The sequence below is a fragment of the Dromiciops gliroides genome, chromosome 1 (genome assembly GCF_019393635.1).
Source record: "Dromiciops gliroides isolate mDroGli1 chromosome 1, mDroGli1.pri, whole genome shotgun sequence".
Taxonomy (NCBI): Eukaryota; Metazoa; Chordata; class Mammalia; order Microbiotheria; family Microbiotheriidae; genus Dromiciops; species Dromiciops gliroides.
The window spans coordinates 705,692,425-705,707,572 of record NC_057861.1 but is presented as its reverse complement, the minus strand read 5'-3'; the positions used below and the strand labels follow the sequence as shown (position 1 = coordinate 705,707,572).

The window sequence follows — 15,148 nt, the reverse complement described above, 5'->3', positions numbered from 1 at the left end:
TTCTTTCTTGCTGTTTTCCTGTTTAGCCAGTTCCGTTTAACTGTGGATATTATCTTTTCTTTGGTTCTAAAGGGCAAGATAGATATTTCTTATATTATCTCTTGAAGCTCAAATGAGAAAATGGATATGAAAACACTTTGAAATTCATTTTGTGATCCCTTACTTTTGTGTATAGTATTTGATGGATTTGGGGTGTTTTGGAGGCAGCTTAGTGGCTCAGTGGATAAAGCACCAGCCCTGGATTCAGGAGGACCTGAGTTCAAATCAGGCCTCAGACACTTGACACTCACTAGCTGTGTGGCCCTGGGCAAGTCACTTCACCCTCAATGCCCCACCAAAAAAAAAAATGGGGTAGCTAGGTGGCACAGTAGATAGAGCACCGGCCCTAGAGTCAGGAGTACCTGAGTTCAAATCCGGCCTCAGACACTTAACACTTACTAGCTGTGTGACCCTGGGCAAGTCACTTAACCCCAATTGCCTCACTTAAAAAAAAGATTTGTGGTGTTTCCATATCAATTATCTCCCTTGATTTTCAAACTGCCCTGTAAGGCAAATGTAATTTTCCTGTAAGGAAAAAGTCTATTTTCCCTATTTACCAGAAGAGGAAATGGAAGCTCCTTAAGTATAATTATAAGGGGAGATCGTTTGCTAAAATGGAACACTCTAACTCTGGAGTCAGAAGACCTGGGTTCAGATTCTGCCCCTGAAACTTACTATCTGTGTGACCCTGAACAAGTACCTTGCCTTTCCTCAGAATTTTCCTCAGCTGCTAAATGAAGGAACTGGACCAAATGACCTTTGGATTTCCTTCGACTTGTACATCTATGACCCCCTGATCAAATGAGATAATGATTGCGAAGCACTCAGCACGGTGCCTGGCGTATAGCTGGTGTTATCCAAGTGCTTATTCCCTTCCCTCCTTTCTTTACCTTCACTTCCCCCATGAAAGCACATTTTGAGCCATGAAATACTAAATAAAAGTGAGTTTTGTTGTGAGGATGTAACTCAGTCAAGGGCACAGGGCTGGTAAGTGGCTGGGGGCTTCTGTCTGCCAATCTGATGTTCTTTTCATTCTCCTGTGCAGCCTGGCCCTGCTGTGCTCTGCAGAGCAGGCAGAGGGTGCAGCCAGGAATGGATGGGCCTTGAGTCCATGTCTCAGCAGAGCCGGTTGGAGGAAATGGGCTCGTTTCTGCTGGAGGAGAGCGAGGAGGGGAATCGGAAGGACTGTCAAGGGGAGAAGGAATTAGATAAACTTGTCTTGTTTGGTTCCAGAGGGTAGGACCAGGAACAATGGATGGAAGTTTCTAATAGATCAGTTTGGGCTTGATGTCAGGGTGGGGAAACTTCCCAACAAACGGGGTAAAATGGGCTGCCTTAGATGCCTGCAAGTAGAGGCTGGATGTGCTCGAGGATTCCGTGGCTTGGACCAGGAGGTCCCTTTCATCTCTCAAATTCTGAGATTAAGTGAGTAATAGGGCAGCTAGATGGCACAGTGGATAAAACACCGGCCCTGGATTCAGGAGGACCTGAGTTCAAATCCAGCCTCAGACACTTGACACTTATTAGCTGTGTGACCTTGGGCAAGTCACTTAACCCTCATTGCCCTGCCCCCCCCCAAATAATAAAAAAAAAGTGAGTAATAAAAAACCGCAGTTAAGTTTGCAGCCATTCAAGATCTATGAGGCTGGTAGAGACAAGGTGCCCCTAGCATTTCACATCTACTATAATGCCTGACAGTCTTAATTAAGCTTAATAGATAAAGCGTTGGGGACAGATGTAAGAAATTAGACCAGGCAGCAAAAAAGGACTACAGAAAGGCTTAAATCAATATATGAAGACCTAGTAGAATAGCAAATGTCATAAACATAAGTCCAGAGGACAGACCGGCAGTCAAATGGACATGGGGCTCAGGTTACCCCTGCCGGTGAATAATAATAACAGTATCTAGCATTTATATGTCATTTTAAGGTATGCAAAGTACCTTAAAATAAATAATTTTATCCATACAACAACTCTGGGAGGTAGGTGTTATCATTCTCCTAATTTTACAGATGAGGAAACTGAGGCACAGAGAGGTTGAGTGACTTGCCCAGGGTTACATAACCAATAAGTATCTTGTGCTGGATTTGAACTCAGGTCTTCCTGACTCCAAACCACTTTGCCACATAGTTGGTCATGAAATTATACTCAATGTTAGCACTTGGATATTATTATTCTCTTAGAACAATTGTATGAAAATAAGAATAAAGCACCTATGTATGAAAAAGACCAGAAATAATTTGCTTGGTTTGTTTCTTTTGGTCTATACCTGTGATTTCAGGAAATGCCCCCTACCAATGTGGATTGGCCACTGTTAGGTGACTTAGAGTCTTAGAGTTCTATGGGACACTTGAAAATGAAAGGGCTCAGCCGAGATGTCATAGATGGGACCTGAACCCAGGTCATCTATACTCTGAGACCATCTGTCTATCCAGCATGTCATATCTCCTCTAGAGGGAAATTAGACTTAGTGTGTATGACAGAGAACAAAAGTAGTAGGTTAGGAAAATATGAAGTTTCTTATATGGTATCTGGTTGGACAGGTGTTGTTTGTCATATTCAGTAATGCAACCTGTAGAAATGATAACTGTCTCTTTTCTAAATTGTGATTTGCTTTAATGGCTTCATTGAAGACATCTAAACAAATTTGATGACTAATGACTTCCAAAGAGAAAATAATAAATGTATATAATCAGTTACCTTTTGAATCAATAATTCAACTTTTAATGCAAACATTTAAAGAAAGAAAGGCAAATTAGGAAGGAAAATTTCCCCTGAAAACGTTGAATGTGGCTAATTTTCTGAAGTGGTACTTTATACAAAGGTTTATACATAAATGTCTTTTGGGTTTTTTGGATAGATTATTCAGTAAAATATGCTAGATTGTTTTTTTATTGCAATGAGAATAACATGAATCCCTCCCTCTGGCCCCCACCCCAGCCCAATCTGATACATACATAGGTATGTATAAAACTTGGAAAGCCTAATGACCAACAGCAGTCAGCACAAGATGATTTTAGCCCCAGGAGATCAGAAGCATCTTCCACCAAGCACTTTCTAACAAGTACTTTAGGCTCATTCCAAATGTCTAGAACCATTTGCTAAGAAAATGAATTAACCTATTGCATTTGCTCTTCTCTCTCTCTCTCTCTCTCTCTCTAAACAAAGAAGGCCTTAATAAAGTAGAATTACCATTTCTAAAGTAAGTATAGGTTCTATTAAATACAATTCTAACAATGAGAATGCATCAGATTTAAATTGTAGGAAGGCATACAATAAATTAAAATATCCCTTTGATTCTTGGGGTCTCTGATGTAATTTTCAGGGGAGGTGGCATTAGCTAACATGGAAGTTTTCAGGAGTAGTGCATTTTTAAGTGCTTCAGTGGGAAGGAAGAAGTCTTTCACTCAATAAATTATTCCATTATTTATGTAACATTTATAAATGGGAAGAGAGAAAATACTCCAGTCCTTGCCACTGAACTACAGATATTCTACTGTATCATAGGGTGCTACATGCATTTGCTCCCTCATTGTAAGGAAGAATGATTACTCATTTGCGGGATACAATTTTATGCTAGTACTTGGAATAGTACTGGTGGCAAATTAGTCCACAGGACTCTATCTGTTATTTACTTAAGTAAATTACTTGAAAAAAACAACAACCCAATATAGATTACAGTTCAGTAAAACAATAAAGTGCTTTAAATGAGATTGGCTGTTTCTGCATCATTTTTACTTCACCGTAGGCACCCAAATCCACCAAATTAAGAGTCGATAGTATTTCACAATAAGGAAAACTTTAAAAGCCTCATTTTCTACTAAATATCCAATACTGCTTATGTATCTGACTTATTTAACAATTCTCTTTATCAAGTTTGTTTTCCATATCCTTATGTCATTGAATCAGCTCCCTAATGGATAAAGAAGGAAGTTAGAGCATAGGCTGAACATGTAAAAATGGAAAGGAGGAGGGGGGGGCATAAATATTACTTATATTAAAATTTTCACTTGTGAAACTGTGTATCAAAGGGGGTTGAAGCAAAAAAAAAAAAAAGAAGACCCGCTTTTCCAATCCAGTGTGTACGTCCAGATGAATTGAGATACACCATATAGAGCTTCTTAAAGAAGGGTCTTTGGGGACTTATATAAATCTAAGAGTCTGTAGTCCAAGTCCACTTGAATGATAACTGCTATAATACAGTCGCATCTCTCATGGCTTCAACCCATCTGCAAAACAGAGAAGCAGGAGCACGTTTTATTAGATGGATAGTAATAATTATTCACATTTATGTTTCCGATTACAAAGCACTTTATGTGTACATGGTGGTCTGTGCGTACAGGGCCAAAGTAGGCAGGGCAGGGATTATTATCCCCATTTCATAGATGAGGAGAGGTAAAATGATTTGCCCGAGATCACATAGACAGCCATCGGCTAAAGTTGGGTTTTGAACCCAGGCTTTCAGACCCAAAGTTCAAAATCTTTTCCTCCCACCTAAAACGGTATGGTATTGAGAGTATAAAAGGAATCCCCAAACACCAAGGATGCTTTCATTTTCCTTGTTCTATAACATCCTAGTCAATTGGTTATAAAGACAGGAATTCTCATAATGACAAAGTCACGGTCAGTTGTACTGCTAGTTGTTAGGGGATGTAAGAAGCTCAAGGAATAATGAATGGGTCCTTTCCCTTTGAGGGATGAGGGGTAGGGGGGAAAGGGTCTATGATCCTAGGCTAGTTAGTTCTTAGTACCTCTGTGCAGAATTGGCATCCTCTGCTCTGAAGCTGTAAAACAGAGTTTGCTTGTGGTAAAGATGAAAAACAAGTCCTAATTCTCGGTTTCCTTCTTCTAGGGCAATGGTGAAACCCAACAAAGGTATGCTCTCGGTAGCTACTTTATCCTGAGGTAGAAGGAAAAATAATGTTAGGTATCTTTCTTCAAATATGCACTGCACTTGTGTTATCATTATTGTTGGTGAAGACCCAGAATATGTCATTCTACTGTCGTGTAACAGGATGAGAACTGTGTTTTATTCATTTTTGTATCTCCCCCAGGGCTTGTACATGCCATGTCTTTGCACATCAGACTTTGTACACTTAGAGCTAGAAGGGAATTTAAAGGCTATGTGGTCTACTTTTCAAATCAGGAAACTCAAGCCCATGTAGGTCATGACTTGCCCAGGGTCATGAAAGTCGCAAGCATTCCAGGTTTTGAACCCAGATCTCCTCACTCCACAGAGTAGACAATCAGTAAATGTTTATTGAGTTGTGTTAGACATATGCTTTGTATGTTATAAGCACAGAAGTAGACAGTGGGACTAGCCTTACAATACACTGTACCCATATCTGGAGCAGAGGACAAGGCACCATAACCAAGGGGAGTTGGTACCGATCACGTCCTCACTAATATATCCTCTCGTTAGCTCAGATCTGACTCCTGAAGACTCATTATTCTTGTGATAGAAAGGCAGGAGTGTTATGGGCAGCTTTTTAAATGGTCATCCTGCCTACGGTTTCTGCTGCTCTTGAAAAGTAAGCACTTCTGGTTTATTTGGTGGTGATTTTTTTAAACTCAAAAACCAAGCGAGGAGGATTAGATTGCAGGCATGCAATGAGGGGATATTGTTGTGCCTTCACTTTTCATGTATGAGTTCAAGGATGGAAAAATGTTTAACTGATAAACCTCCATACCAAACCCTCCCCTGTTTTTTGTTTGTTTGTTTGTTTGGTTTTTGCAGGGCAATGAGGGTTAAGTGATGTGCCCAGAGTCACACAGCTAGTCAAATGTCTGAGGCCGGATTTGAACTCAGGTCCTCCTGAATCCAGGGCCGGTGCTTTATCCACTGACCCACCTAGCTGCTCCCACCCTCCCCCACTTTTTAAATTAAAACTGAAAGTGATTCTGGTCAGTAGAATAAATTTATGTTTCTGGAATAAATGACTTTGAAGCTATATTTATTTTCACCTTCATTTGAGGGCTCATCCACGTGCAGATATCTTTTAAGTAATGTCACCCAGGCTGCTCTTAAGACCTTGATTTTTCTAGTTTCCAAGATGAGTTTATTTTTCCTTCTGTAGTTATATGTGTTTGACTGATCAGAGGATTGATCAGGGAGGCCTGGTCAACTTGATGAAATTATAAACCGGTGAGCCTTTGCTTGGGACTACATTTCTCTATAGAGGGTGTGGATGTGCCCAATGAAGGGGCTAGAGATACCTCCTGGATCAGGGTATCTGCCTCATGAAGGAGGAGTGAATTAAGTCTCATTTTGAGAGTGAGGCATTATTGGATTATGTCAGATTATTGTCCATTGAGCTATTGTGCCACCCCACCCCCTTGGACTGGACCTAGAAAAGAGAGGCTTAAACTTCGGACATTTAGAGAGATACTCTTATCATGTGCATCCTAATGGCACCTTGCAGATAAAGGGATGGTGTCAGCACAGACTCTCAACCACATGGTCTAAGGTTTGGCAACATGAGGCCTTACAGCCGATGACTTGTCATTTCTGAGACTAGAAAGGTAGGGGCCAGAAGGGGGCACTGCACTATTCTAATCTATAGAGTTAACTCCCCACTCTAGGGTTAAGACAGGACCTCTGCTCTGTCTTAGGTCTCTCTGGATAACTTCCACTGCCCACCTATTGGCTCCCCTTTGTAGGCTCAGAGCCTTTTGCACCTCAAGCCCCTGACCAAATCAAATCACCTCCCAACACTGGGATTTAATAATCCCTCCTTAATAAAACTGAATGTACAATAGGCTAATGATTAAACAGGCCTGGTAAGTATCTTCAGCCCTCTCAAGGTGATAGCAATGAACGTGTTCACATTCTACATAATAAAGATGATCAAAGTCCCAAATATCCTATATCCCCAATTCTGAATAACTGGGAACGTGGGAAGGCTACACAGGATTGGACAGCTCACTCAATGCAGCCGTTGCCTTTTTTGGTTTTGGTTTTGTTTTTTTAGTGAGGCAATTGGGGTTAAGTGACTTGCCTAGGGTCACACAGCTAGTAAGTGTTAAGTGTCTGAGACTGGATTTGAACTCATGTCTTCCTGACTCCAGGGCTGGTGCTCTATCCACTGCACCACCTAGCTGCCCCTGCAATGCTTTTTTAAAAACAGTGTATTCAGTGAGGAATGCAAGGATTGTCCACTGCATCGGCTACTGGCTTCAGGGTGAAAAACTCCTACAATTAAGCATAATCCTTGCTTAAAGACCAAATGTGGCAAGAGCAGCCAAGCAGTCTCCTGAGAGCTGTACTCTGTGTAAAGGAGCCTAACTACCCAATATTCAGCAGTCTGTCAGAATGCAATTAGCAAATACGTTTTTCAAAGCAGATCCCTTGGTTTTGAGAGGCACCAGATGGTAGCCCTGGAGGCTGAAATCCTTCATTCATGTATCCAACTTGTTCAGGCCAGACCAGGACTGGGCCAGTGCCTCTCATAAAGCTGATTTAGGATAACCCTCTTCTTTAGAGAGCAGGGTAGAGAAAGCATGGGTCATTTCCCCTAGCTTTTTCTACTATTGTCAAATCAACAAATATCATGGTGGGGGTTGGAGCAATGAAGGAGAAGGATGATGCCAGTATTCTTATTTTCTATATAGGGTTGAGTTTGTAAGCCTCCAAATGACAGCATCTCAATGTTTGGCTCATTTAGTTGATTTGAGCAGAGTAGGTGATTGGCAACATTAGCAAAAGCCATATTGCTGGAGTCTGGGTCCAGGATAAGGAATAGGAATGACATGCTAATTAACACAGCCTTTTCCCTGGCCTTGAAAACCTTTTGTGATGCTCTGGTGTACTTTGCACAGCTGTTCTCAAACAAAACCCTTTTAAAATTGGTATGGAATTTAACATGCTCAAAGTTGATATCTGTGAGTACAGACTTACAATGGTATCATCAGTCCACATTGTGCAATGAACACGCGTCTCAAAGAAAGTGAGCTGTGAGAAGAGGAATTCATGGTCCTGCAGAGTTACATTGTAGACAGGTTTTATTCTTTGCTATCCTTAGCAGGACCTAATGTCTGGCCTCTATCAGTTTTTCCCACCAGCTTAAGATGGTGGTCGCGGTGCCAGTAAGAAAGATTTGAATGGACATAAATGATACAATTCAGTATTTGCTTCCTCAAAATAAATGAAACAATTTTATTTGAAATATGATTGTTACCAGCCATGGTCATTTTTCTTACTAACCCTAAATGGTGCTACTATTTTAACAGAAGAGTAGAGCCTGGCTCAATTATTTTATTGGGATAGAAAAGTTCTGGATGAGGAAATACCTGTACCAATGAAAGTCGACCCCTTATCTTCAATTTGAAGGCTCAAAAGCTTGCCTTGACTCACTCAGAGCCATATAGCCTGTATTTTTTTCTTTTTTCCTTTTCTTTTGGCAGGGCAATGAGGATTAAGTGACTTGCCCAGGGTCACACAGCTAGTAAGTGTCAAGTGTTTGAAGCTGCATTTGAACTCAGGACCTCCTGAATCCAGAGCCATTGCTTTGTCCACTGTGCCACCTAGCTTACCTCTCCCCCTGTATTTTTTTCAAAGATGGGACTTGAACCTAGCTCTTCTGGCTTTAAGGATGCCTCTCATTATTTTAACAAAAAACAAAAACAAAAAGACTCTTGACTTGCTCAAGGTCACATTGATAACTAAAATAAATTAGGTAGTAATGAACCTCTCAGTCTCTACTCTTACTGAACTTATTGAGAAATAAAGGCTGCCTTTTTGAGGGAAGGGAATATTAGTCTCCTAGACAATAATTGGACTCATTCGGCTGCAATGTTAGGAGTACTGATAATGAGAATGCTACACACTGGGGCCAGGAAACATCCTGTTTTCTCCAGCCCCCACACGAAGCACCTTCCTTACTGCCCATAACTCTTGGCTTTGGTCTGTTGAGGATGTTCTTTTTTGTGTGTGTGTGAGGCAATTGGGCTTAAGTGACTTGCCCAGGGTCACACAGCTAGTAAGTGTTAAGTGTCTGAGGTCGGATTTGAACTCAGGTACTCCTGACTCCAGGGCCGGTGCTCTATCTACTGCGCCACCTAGCTGCCCCATTTTTTTTTTTGGTGGGGCAATAAGGGTGAAGTGACTTGCCCAGGGTCACACAGCTAGTGAGTGTCAAGTGTCTGAGGCCAGATTTGAACTCAGGTCCTCCTGAATCCAGGGCTGGTGCTTTATCCACTGTACCAAGTAGCTGCCCCTTGGGGATGTTCTTTTATACTATCTCACAGTTTTCTGTTTTACATGTGTAAAGTCTTATCTCTCCAAAGAAATTGCAAGCTCTGTGAAAGCAAAGACTTCATCACAGACTAACTGTAATATGGCCCAGGGCACCAGTAGAATGGATGCTGTTTGGTGCAAAGACTCTCCCTTTTCTGTCTGTAGCCTGAGTCTATCCCAGTGCCTGGCAAATAATAGGTATTTAGTAAGTGCTTTCGAACTCTGGACAGTGGGTTGTGCATTTTTTTTTTTTTTTTTTGGCAAGGCAATGAGGGTTAAGTGACTTGCCCAGGGTCACACAGCTAGTAAGTATCAAGTGTCTGAAGCCGGATTTGAACTCAGGTCCTCCTGAATCCAGGGCCGGTGCTTTATCCACTGCGCCACCTAGTTGCCCCCGGGTTGTGCATTTTTAAAGGTGTTGATCTCAAGTTGGTATTTCAGGGACTGAGCTTAAACTGAGGGCCTCACCCTGGGAGAAGAGAGGGGGCATCAGATCTGAGTCTTAGTACCTCACTGGCCATATAGGTGTAGAGGACTTTGCCTTTGACGACAAACCAAAGTGTCTTCCAGTGTCGCTTGCCTTTCTTACGCCTGCTCAGATAGCCGCTGATAGCAGATCCCTCTCCGGAGGCTGCCACCTGTCAGGGTTAAAGCACACAAGTCACGGTGCCCACTGGCTAGGGATACAGTTCCCACTTAGGATATCACAGTGTGAAGAATGGAACATGTGATGCAGGCAGAAAGGAAAACTAATACAAAAAATGGCTTGAAATCAGATGCTTTGAATAAATCCTAAGAATTCATGAAGAACGCCAGACTCTGTAAAGTAAGGAGCTGAACAACTCAAAAGATCTATATTACAGACTTGCAATGAAGCAACACTGGGTTTTTCCCCCATACGTGTGCTGCCCCCTTGTGGTACTGCTAAAGAAATTTTCTTCCAATCTAGAAGTCAACTCTTGACTAATGCTGCAACTTAACATATGTAGACTCATGTCTTCCATTCTTTTAGAAGAAACCATATTCCTGACATCTAAATATGAACTCAAAGTTTCTCAGCTCTTAGCGGAGACTTTCCTAGGGGCATTTATCTACTCAATAAGATGCTTAGAAATCACATTGTTGGAGCTTGAGAAAGGGCTCAGAAACCATGGGATGCGATGTAGAAACACAGAAAGTTGAGGTGGTTTGTCCGTGATTATATAGCGAGTTAACGGCACGGCTAGTTCCAGCATCAGGGTCTCTTTCCATTACACCAACTATTTCAGTGCTTTCCCCCATAACTTAAGGCTTCTCCATTTTGGGAAAGAAAGAAGCAATAACAAACTTTTCTGTATACCTCAAAAGAAAGACTCTTGATGCCAACTCCCTTCCCTCTAACTCCACTCCTCTCCCCAGCCCCAACCAAAATCTCTTAGTGTTGTAAGTTGAGTTTTCCTTTGCTTTTTTTCTGAAACTATATGCTCATGGAGTGAGCCACAATAAATGGGACTTTTGGAGACTCAAAATAGCCCATGCCGATGGCCTGGGATATATGTCACAAGATATATATCTTGATGTTCACATAGAAGGACTTGCCAGGAAGAATTGGGAGGGTGAAGGGTTTGGTGATGCTAATGTATAGTTATCACTGGACTTTTACTGATCCTATCAAACACACAGTAACTAGATGATAGGTGATGGCCTTTGACTAATAGCAATTTTCTGATGTAGGTCTGATTCAGACAAGCCCTTTCTAAAAATTCCTAATGATTCTTAGGGTTAGAGAATTGTGGTTCTATAAGGGATCCCCCCAGAATGTACTAATCCAAGGGTTGCCAATTTCTTTTACACTGAAGACTGCCAGTGATGTTCAGCTGGTGTCCATGGACACCACTAGATATCATTGGAAGGTGTAGGCTATAGCTGGGGAAGAAAGAAGGAGTAAAAGAAGAAGGAGAGAGAAACAATGTCAAAGGGACTTGAGAACATTGTTCTTTGTGAAGGCTGCCTTTCCTTTATCTCAAATATTTCCCTACCTCCTGGTAAGGTGTTTGTGTTTTGTTTTGTTTTTGTGGGGCAATGAGGGTTAAGTGACTTGCCTAGGGTCACATAGCTAGTAAGTGTCAAGTATCTGAGGCCAGATTTGAACTCAGGTCCTTTGTGAATCCAGAGCCAGTGCTCTATCCACTGTACCACCTAGCTGCCCCCACCTCCTGCTAAGTTTTAATTCACCCTCAGAGCCAAATTTGCATTATAGATAGGGGGACTGCACAATCTCTTTCCATGGCCTCTTCAGTCAAGAAGTCCTTTTACCCTTCCAGAATCAAGTCTTTTCAGTTTCAGTGAAAAAGGATTTTGCAAGGGAAGATTAGGGCAAGCTAAGAGAGGCCCAAGGAATCAGGGTTGAACGAGCATGAAAGTCATCTGAATTATTCTCCATTTGTCTGTTATTTCCTTCAATGCTGTCCCATGAAAGCTGACATGAGAACAAATGATAAAGATGCCAACACAGACCAATAGCATCTGTTTACATCGATGCACACAAATAATCCTTCTTGGCAATGATTCTCATTGCGTTTTGCTAGATAGCCTTGATCCTACCTCCGTAAGAGCTGAAGGGATTTTCTTTTGTTTCTTGAAGGCAGAGGGGTTAATGCTGTGGAAGACAGAAGAGAAAGCACCACTGGAAAACCTGGATGACGACATGGGGAAGCTCATGCTCACTGGCCGCTCTGTAACAAAGAAAAAGGAGGAAAGGGGGAAGAAAAACAAACAAGCAAACGAGAGTTAACTGAGAAATCTGATCTGAACGACAGAAAGGAGCGCAGTGGCTAGGCTGGGAAGAGCAGGGCTTTGGCTTTTTCCAAGGCTAATGTCTACCCAACAATTCTTCCCAGTGTTTCCTTTGGCTTCTGGCTAGGCTTCATGTTTATCATCTCTATTACCTTTCAACAGCACTGGGACATCCCCTCCTCTTTTCTTCAGCTCTGCATAACAGCCATCACAGACTTTGGCCAGCCGGTCCTTGAGATACTTCAGGGGATACTTATTTCTCGAACAGTTTCGACAAACGATCTGCAACAACAGAAGACGGGAGGGGCCTTAGAAGCCATTTAGATCGGGGGTTATTAACTTGGAATCCGTGAACTTGTTTTTATTTGATGACTATATTTCAGTACATTTGGTTTCCTTTGGAGCCCCCTGCAATTTATTTTATGCATTTAAGAACATTATTCTGAGAAGGGGTCTGTCGGTTCCCTAGATGCCCAGAGGAGTCCAGGACCTCTTTTCTGGATGGCACAAGTCACTTATTTTGTTCATTAGGAAACTAGTATAAAGAATGTGTGTGTGTGTGTGTGTGTGTGTGTGTGTGTGTGTGTGTGTGTGTGTGTGTGTGTGTGTGTGTAGAGAGACAGAGAGAGAGAGACAGACAGACAGACAGACAGACAGACAGACAGACAGAGACAGAGAGAGAGAGACAGACTTTCCCATGGTCAAATAAGCAGTAAAGGTTTCAGACCAAGGAATCATAACAGGCACTTGTACTCCAAATCTTTCTTTTTCCATTTCTATACTCAAACCTATACCATGGAAACTTCATCTTGTTGGCTCGTGATTAGTTTGGGAAAGGAAAATTGCCCCACTCCCACTCTGCTAATCCATGTCTTTTCCTTCCCAAACTACTCTTCCTCAGTCCTCCTTAAGGACGCCTTCCCCTCCAACTACCTAGAAGTTTTCTGACCTCAAAGACTGAGTGGGTTTCCCTGACCCAGGCTGTAGAGCCCCTGCAAATGCTCCCTTCTCTCTCTCTCTCTCTCTCTCTCTCTCTCTCTCTCTCTCTCTCTCTCTCTCTCTCTCTCTCTCTATCTCTCTGACAATGAGGGTTAAGTGACTTTCCCAAGGTCACACACCTAGTGTCAAGTGTCTGAAGCTGGATTCGAACTCAGGTCCTCCTGAATCCAGGGTCGGTGCTTTATCCACTGTGCCACCTAGCTGCCCCCCTGCTCCCTTCTTGTCACACAAGTTATAGACTCTTGTCTTCCCATTCTGATGGCAGGGCCAAGCGTAGAAGCCCACCAACCTACCTTTCCGCAAGCATGACAGTGATGGCGTCTCAGGGTGAGGGAGAAGTCACAGCCACAGTTCATACACATCATTACATGGGACACAGGCACCAAGGTAGGGGGCCTCTCACCCAGGCAGATGCCAAGCCTTTCTCGGATCTAAAGCAGCAAATAGAGAGTGAAAAAATGCCTTATTCTCTTCCCCATCCCCCTCATTCCCCTCCCTTCCTCCTACCCACCGTGTAGATCTCAAAAAGTCTTTGCCTTTTACTGCTACTGAGCTGGTAGCTAGGACTTCCCAACCCGTCTGGAAATCCCTCCTGACTGGAAATCAGGCTTCTTTGATCTCTCTTGTGATTTCCTTGGCACTGTGGTTGCCAGTGTAGGCCAAGCATCTGGGCCCTAAAGCCCTCCCCTTCTTTGCTAACTAACCCTAGCTGGAATAGGGGAATGAATGTGGTACAAAGAGGTTGAAGTCCTGGCCTAGTCATGCTAGGGGACCTTGGACAAAGCACTTTCTTCTCTGGCCCTGTCTCATCTTTAAATTGAAGGAGATGAATCAGATGACCCTTAAGGCCTCTCTTGCTCTGAGATCGTCTGACCTTAACCTAAGAGTAAGATGCATAGCTGTAGTTTCCCCAGGGTCCCATATAGGAAGGGGTAGCTTATGTTTCTGTGTGACTTGGTTGCCATTGGGTGGGAGAGAGAGAAAAGCGCTTCTTCTTCTTTCCCCTAGACCCTCATCATAGACAGTAATAGAAACTGGGGATGGTCATAGCATTAGCATCACTGGCTAGGGTGGGACAAGGGCTGGCGATCTGACAACAGCATTTAGTTCTACCAACATTTGTTTAGTCAAGCACCTATTATGCTCCCAGGCACTGTGCTGGGCACTGGGGGTACCAGAGCAGAAGTGAACCAGCTTCTCTCCCCACAAAACTTTTGTGAAATACTTTGTAAACATTGCCCATTGTATAAATGTGCACTCTAATTATCCTTGTATGTGGCAGGATGCTGCCTTATAGAATCAGAGTCTTAGAAGCTATAACAGACTTTAGAAATGTTCTCATTCACCTCATTCATTTTACACAGGAAGAAACTGAGGTCTAGAGTGGGGAAGTGACTAGATCAAGGTCACGAAGTTAGATAATGGTGGAGTGGGGGACTCAAAGGCAGGTCCCGGTACTCTCCAATGCTGCCTTCATTCTCCTTTCTAGGGTCGATCTTGCCAGAAGATGGCATGCCATCTTAATTTTCTGGCTGTCCTATGCCAGCCTTCTCCTCTGCCACCAGGTCCCCTGCTCACCTCAACGCTGTTATGGAAGGCAGCTAGGGTGTGCATCTTGTAGTCCTCTGGCAGGGCTCTGCTGAGGCAGCTGTACCATTCGTCTCTCTCTGAGCACGAGCTGTGGACACAAACAGAGGGGGAAAGGAGGAGCTGTTAGTTCCGGCGGCAACAGCTGTGTTCCTGAGGCTCAGCCAGGGGTCCTAGCAGAGTCTGACTTCCTCTTGCCCTGGGATCCTGAGTGAGTCACTCTTAAGGAAGTGACTTTTTTAAAATAAAGGTGGAGTACTTGGCTGCTTCCATGGTGAGATCTGAGTAGTACTGGGCAGCCCCCTGTCTCCAAAAACACTTCTCATGGCTGTTACGGTACCTGAAATGCCACCATTACAGCTCATTGGTAGGGGATCATCACATTTATAGCTGGATGAGACCTTAGAGATAATTTAGCTCAGCAGCATCATTTTACAGGTGAGAAGACGGAGACCCAGGGGAGTAATTGTCTATTATGACTCTTTTGGGTCCTGGATAAATCTTGCAGGATCT

The 15,148-nt window shown here is 42.9% G+C and overlaps 1 protein-coding gene across 3 annotated transcripts in view; it reads right to left on the bottom strand.

Annotated features, from left to right (window-relative positions):
- Window positions 1-3,180: 3,180 nt before the first annotated feature.
- FGD5 (FYVE, RhoGEF and PH domain containing 5) overlaps window positions 3,181-15,148 on the bottom strand; it is a 186,227-nt gene continuing 174,259 nt past the window's right edge. For all 3 annotated transcript variants that reach the window (XM_043979716.1, XM_043979719.1, XM_043979717.1), the window contains exons 15-21: window positions 14,627-14,726; window positions 13,342-13,479; window positions 12,202-12,331; window positions 11,858-11,988; window positions 9,784-9,912; window positions 4,791-4,939; window positions 3,181-4,268 (exon numbers count right to left, since the gene is read on the bottom strand). In XM_043979716.1, the coding sequence (XP_043835651.1) occupies window positions 4,232-4,268; window positions 4,791-4,939; window positions 9,784-9,912; window positions 11,858-11,988; window positions 12,202-12,331; window positions 13,342-13,479; window positions 14,627-14,726 (814 nt within the window). In that variant the 3' untranslated portion in view covers window positions 3,181-4,231. The remainder of the gene's footprint in view (window positions 4,269-4,790; window positions 4,940-9,783; window positions 9,913-11,857; window positions 11,989-12,201; window positions 12,332-13,341; window positions 13,480-14,626; window positions 14,727-15,148) is intronic.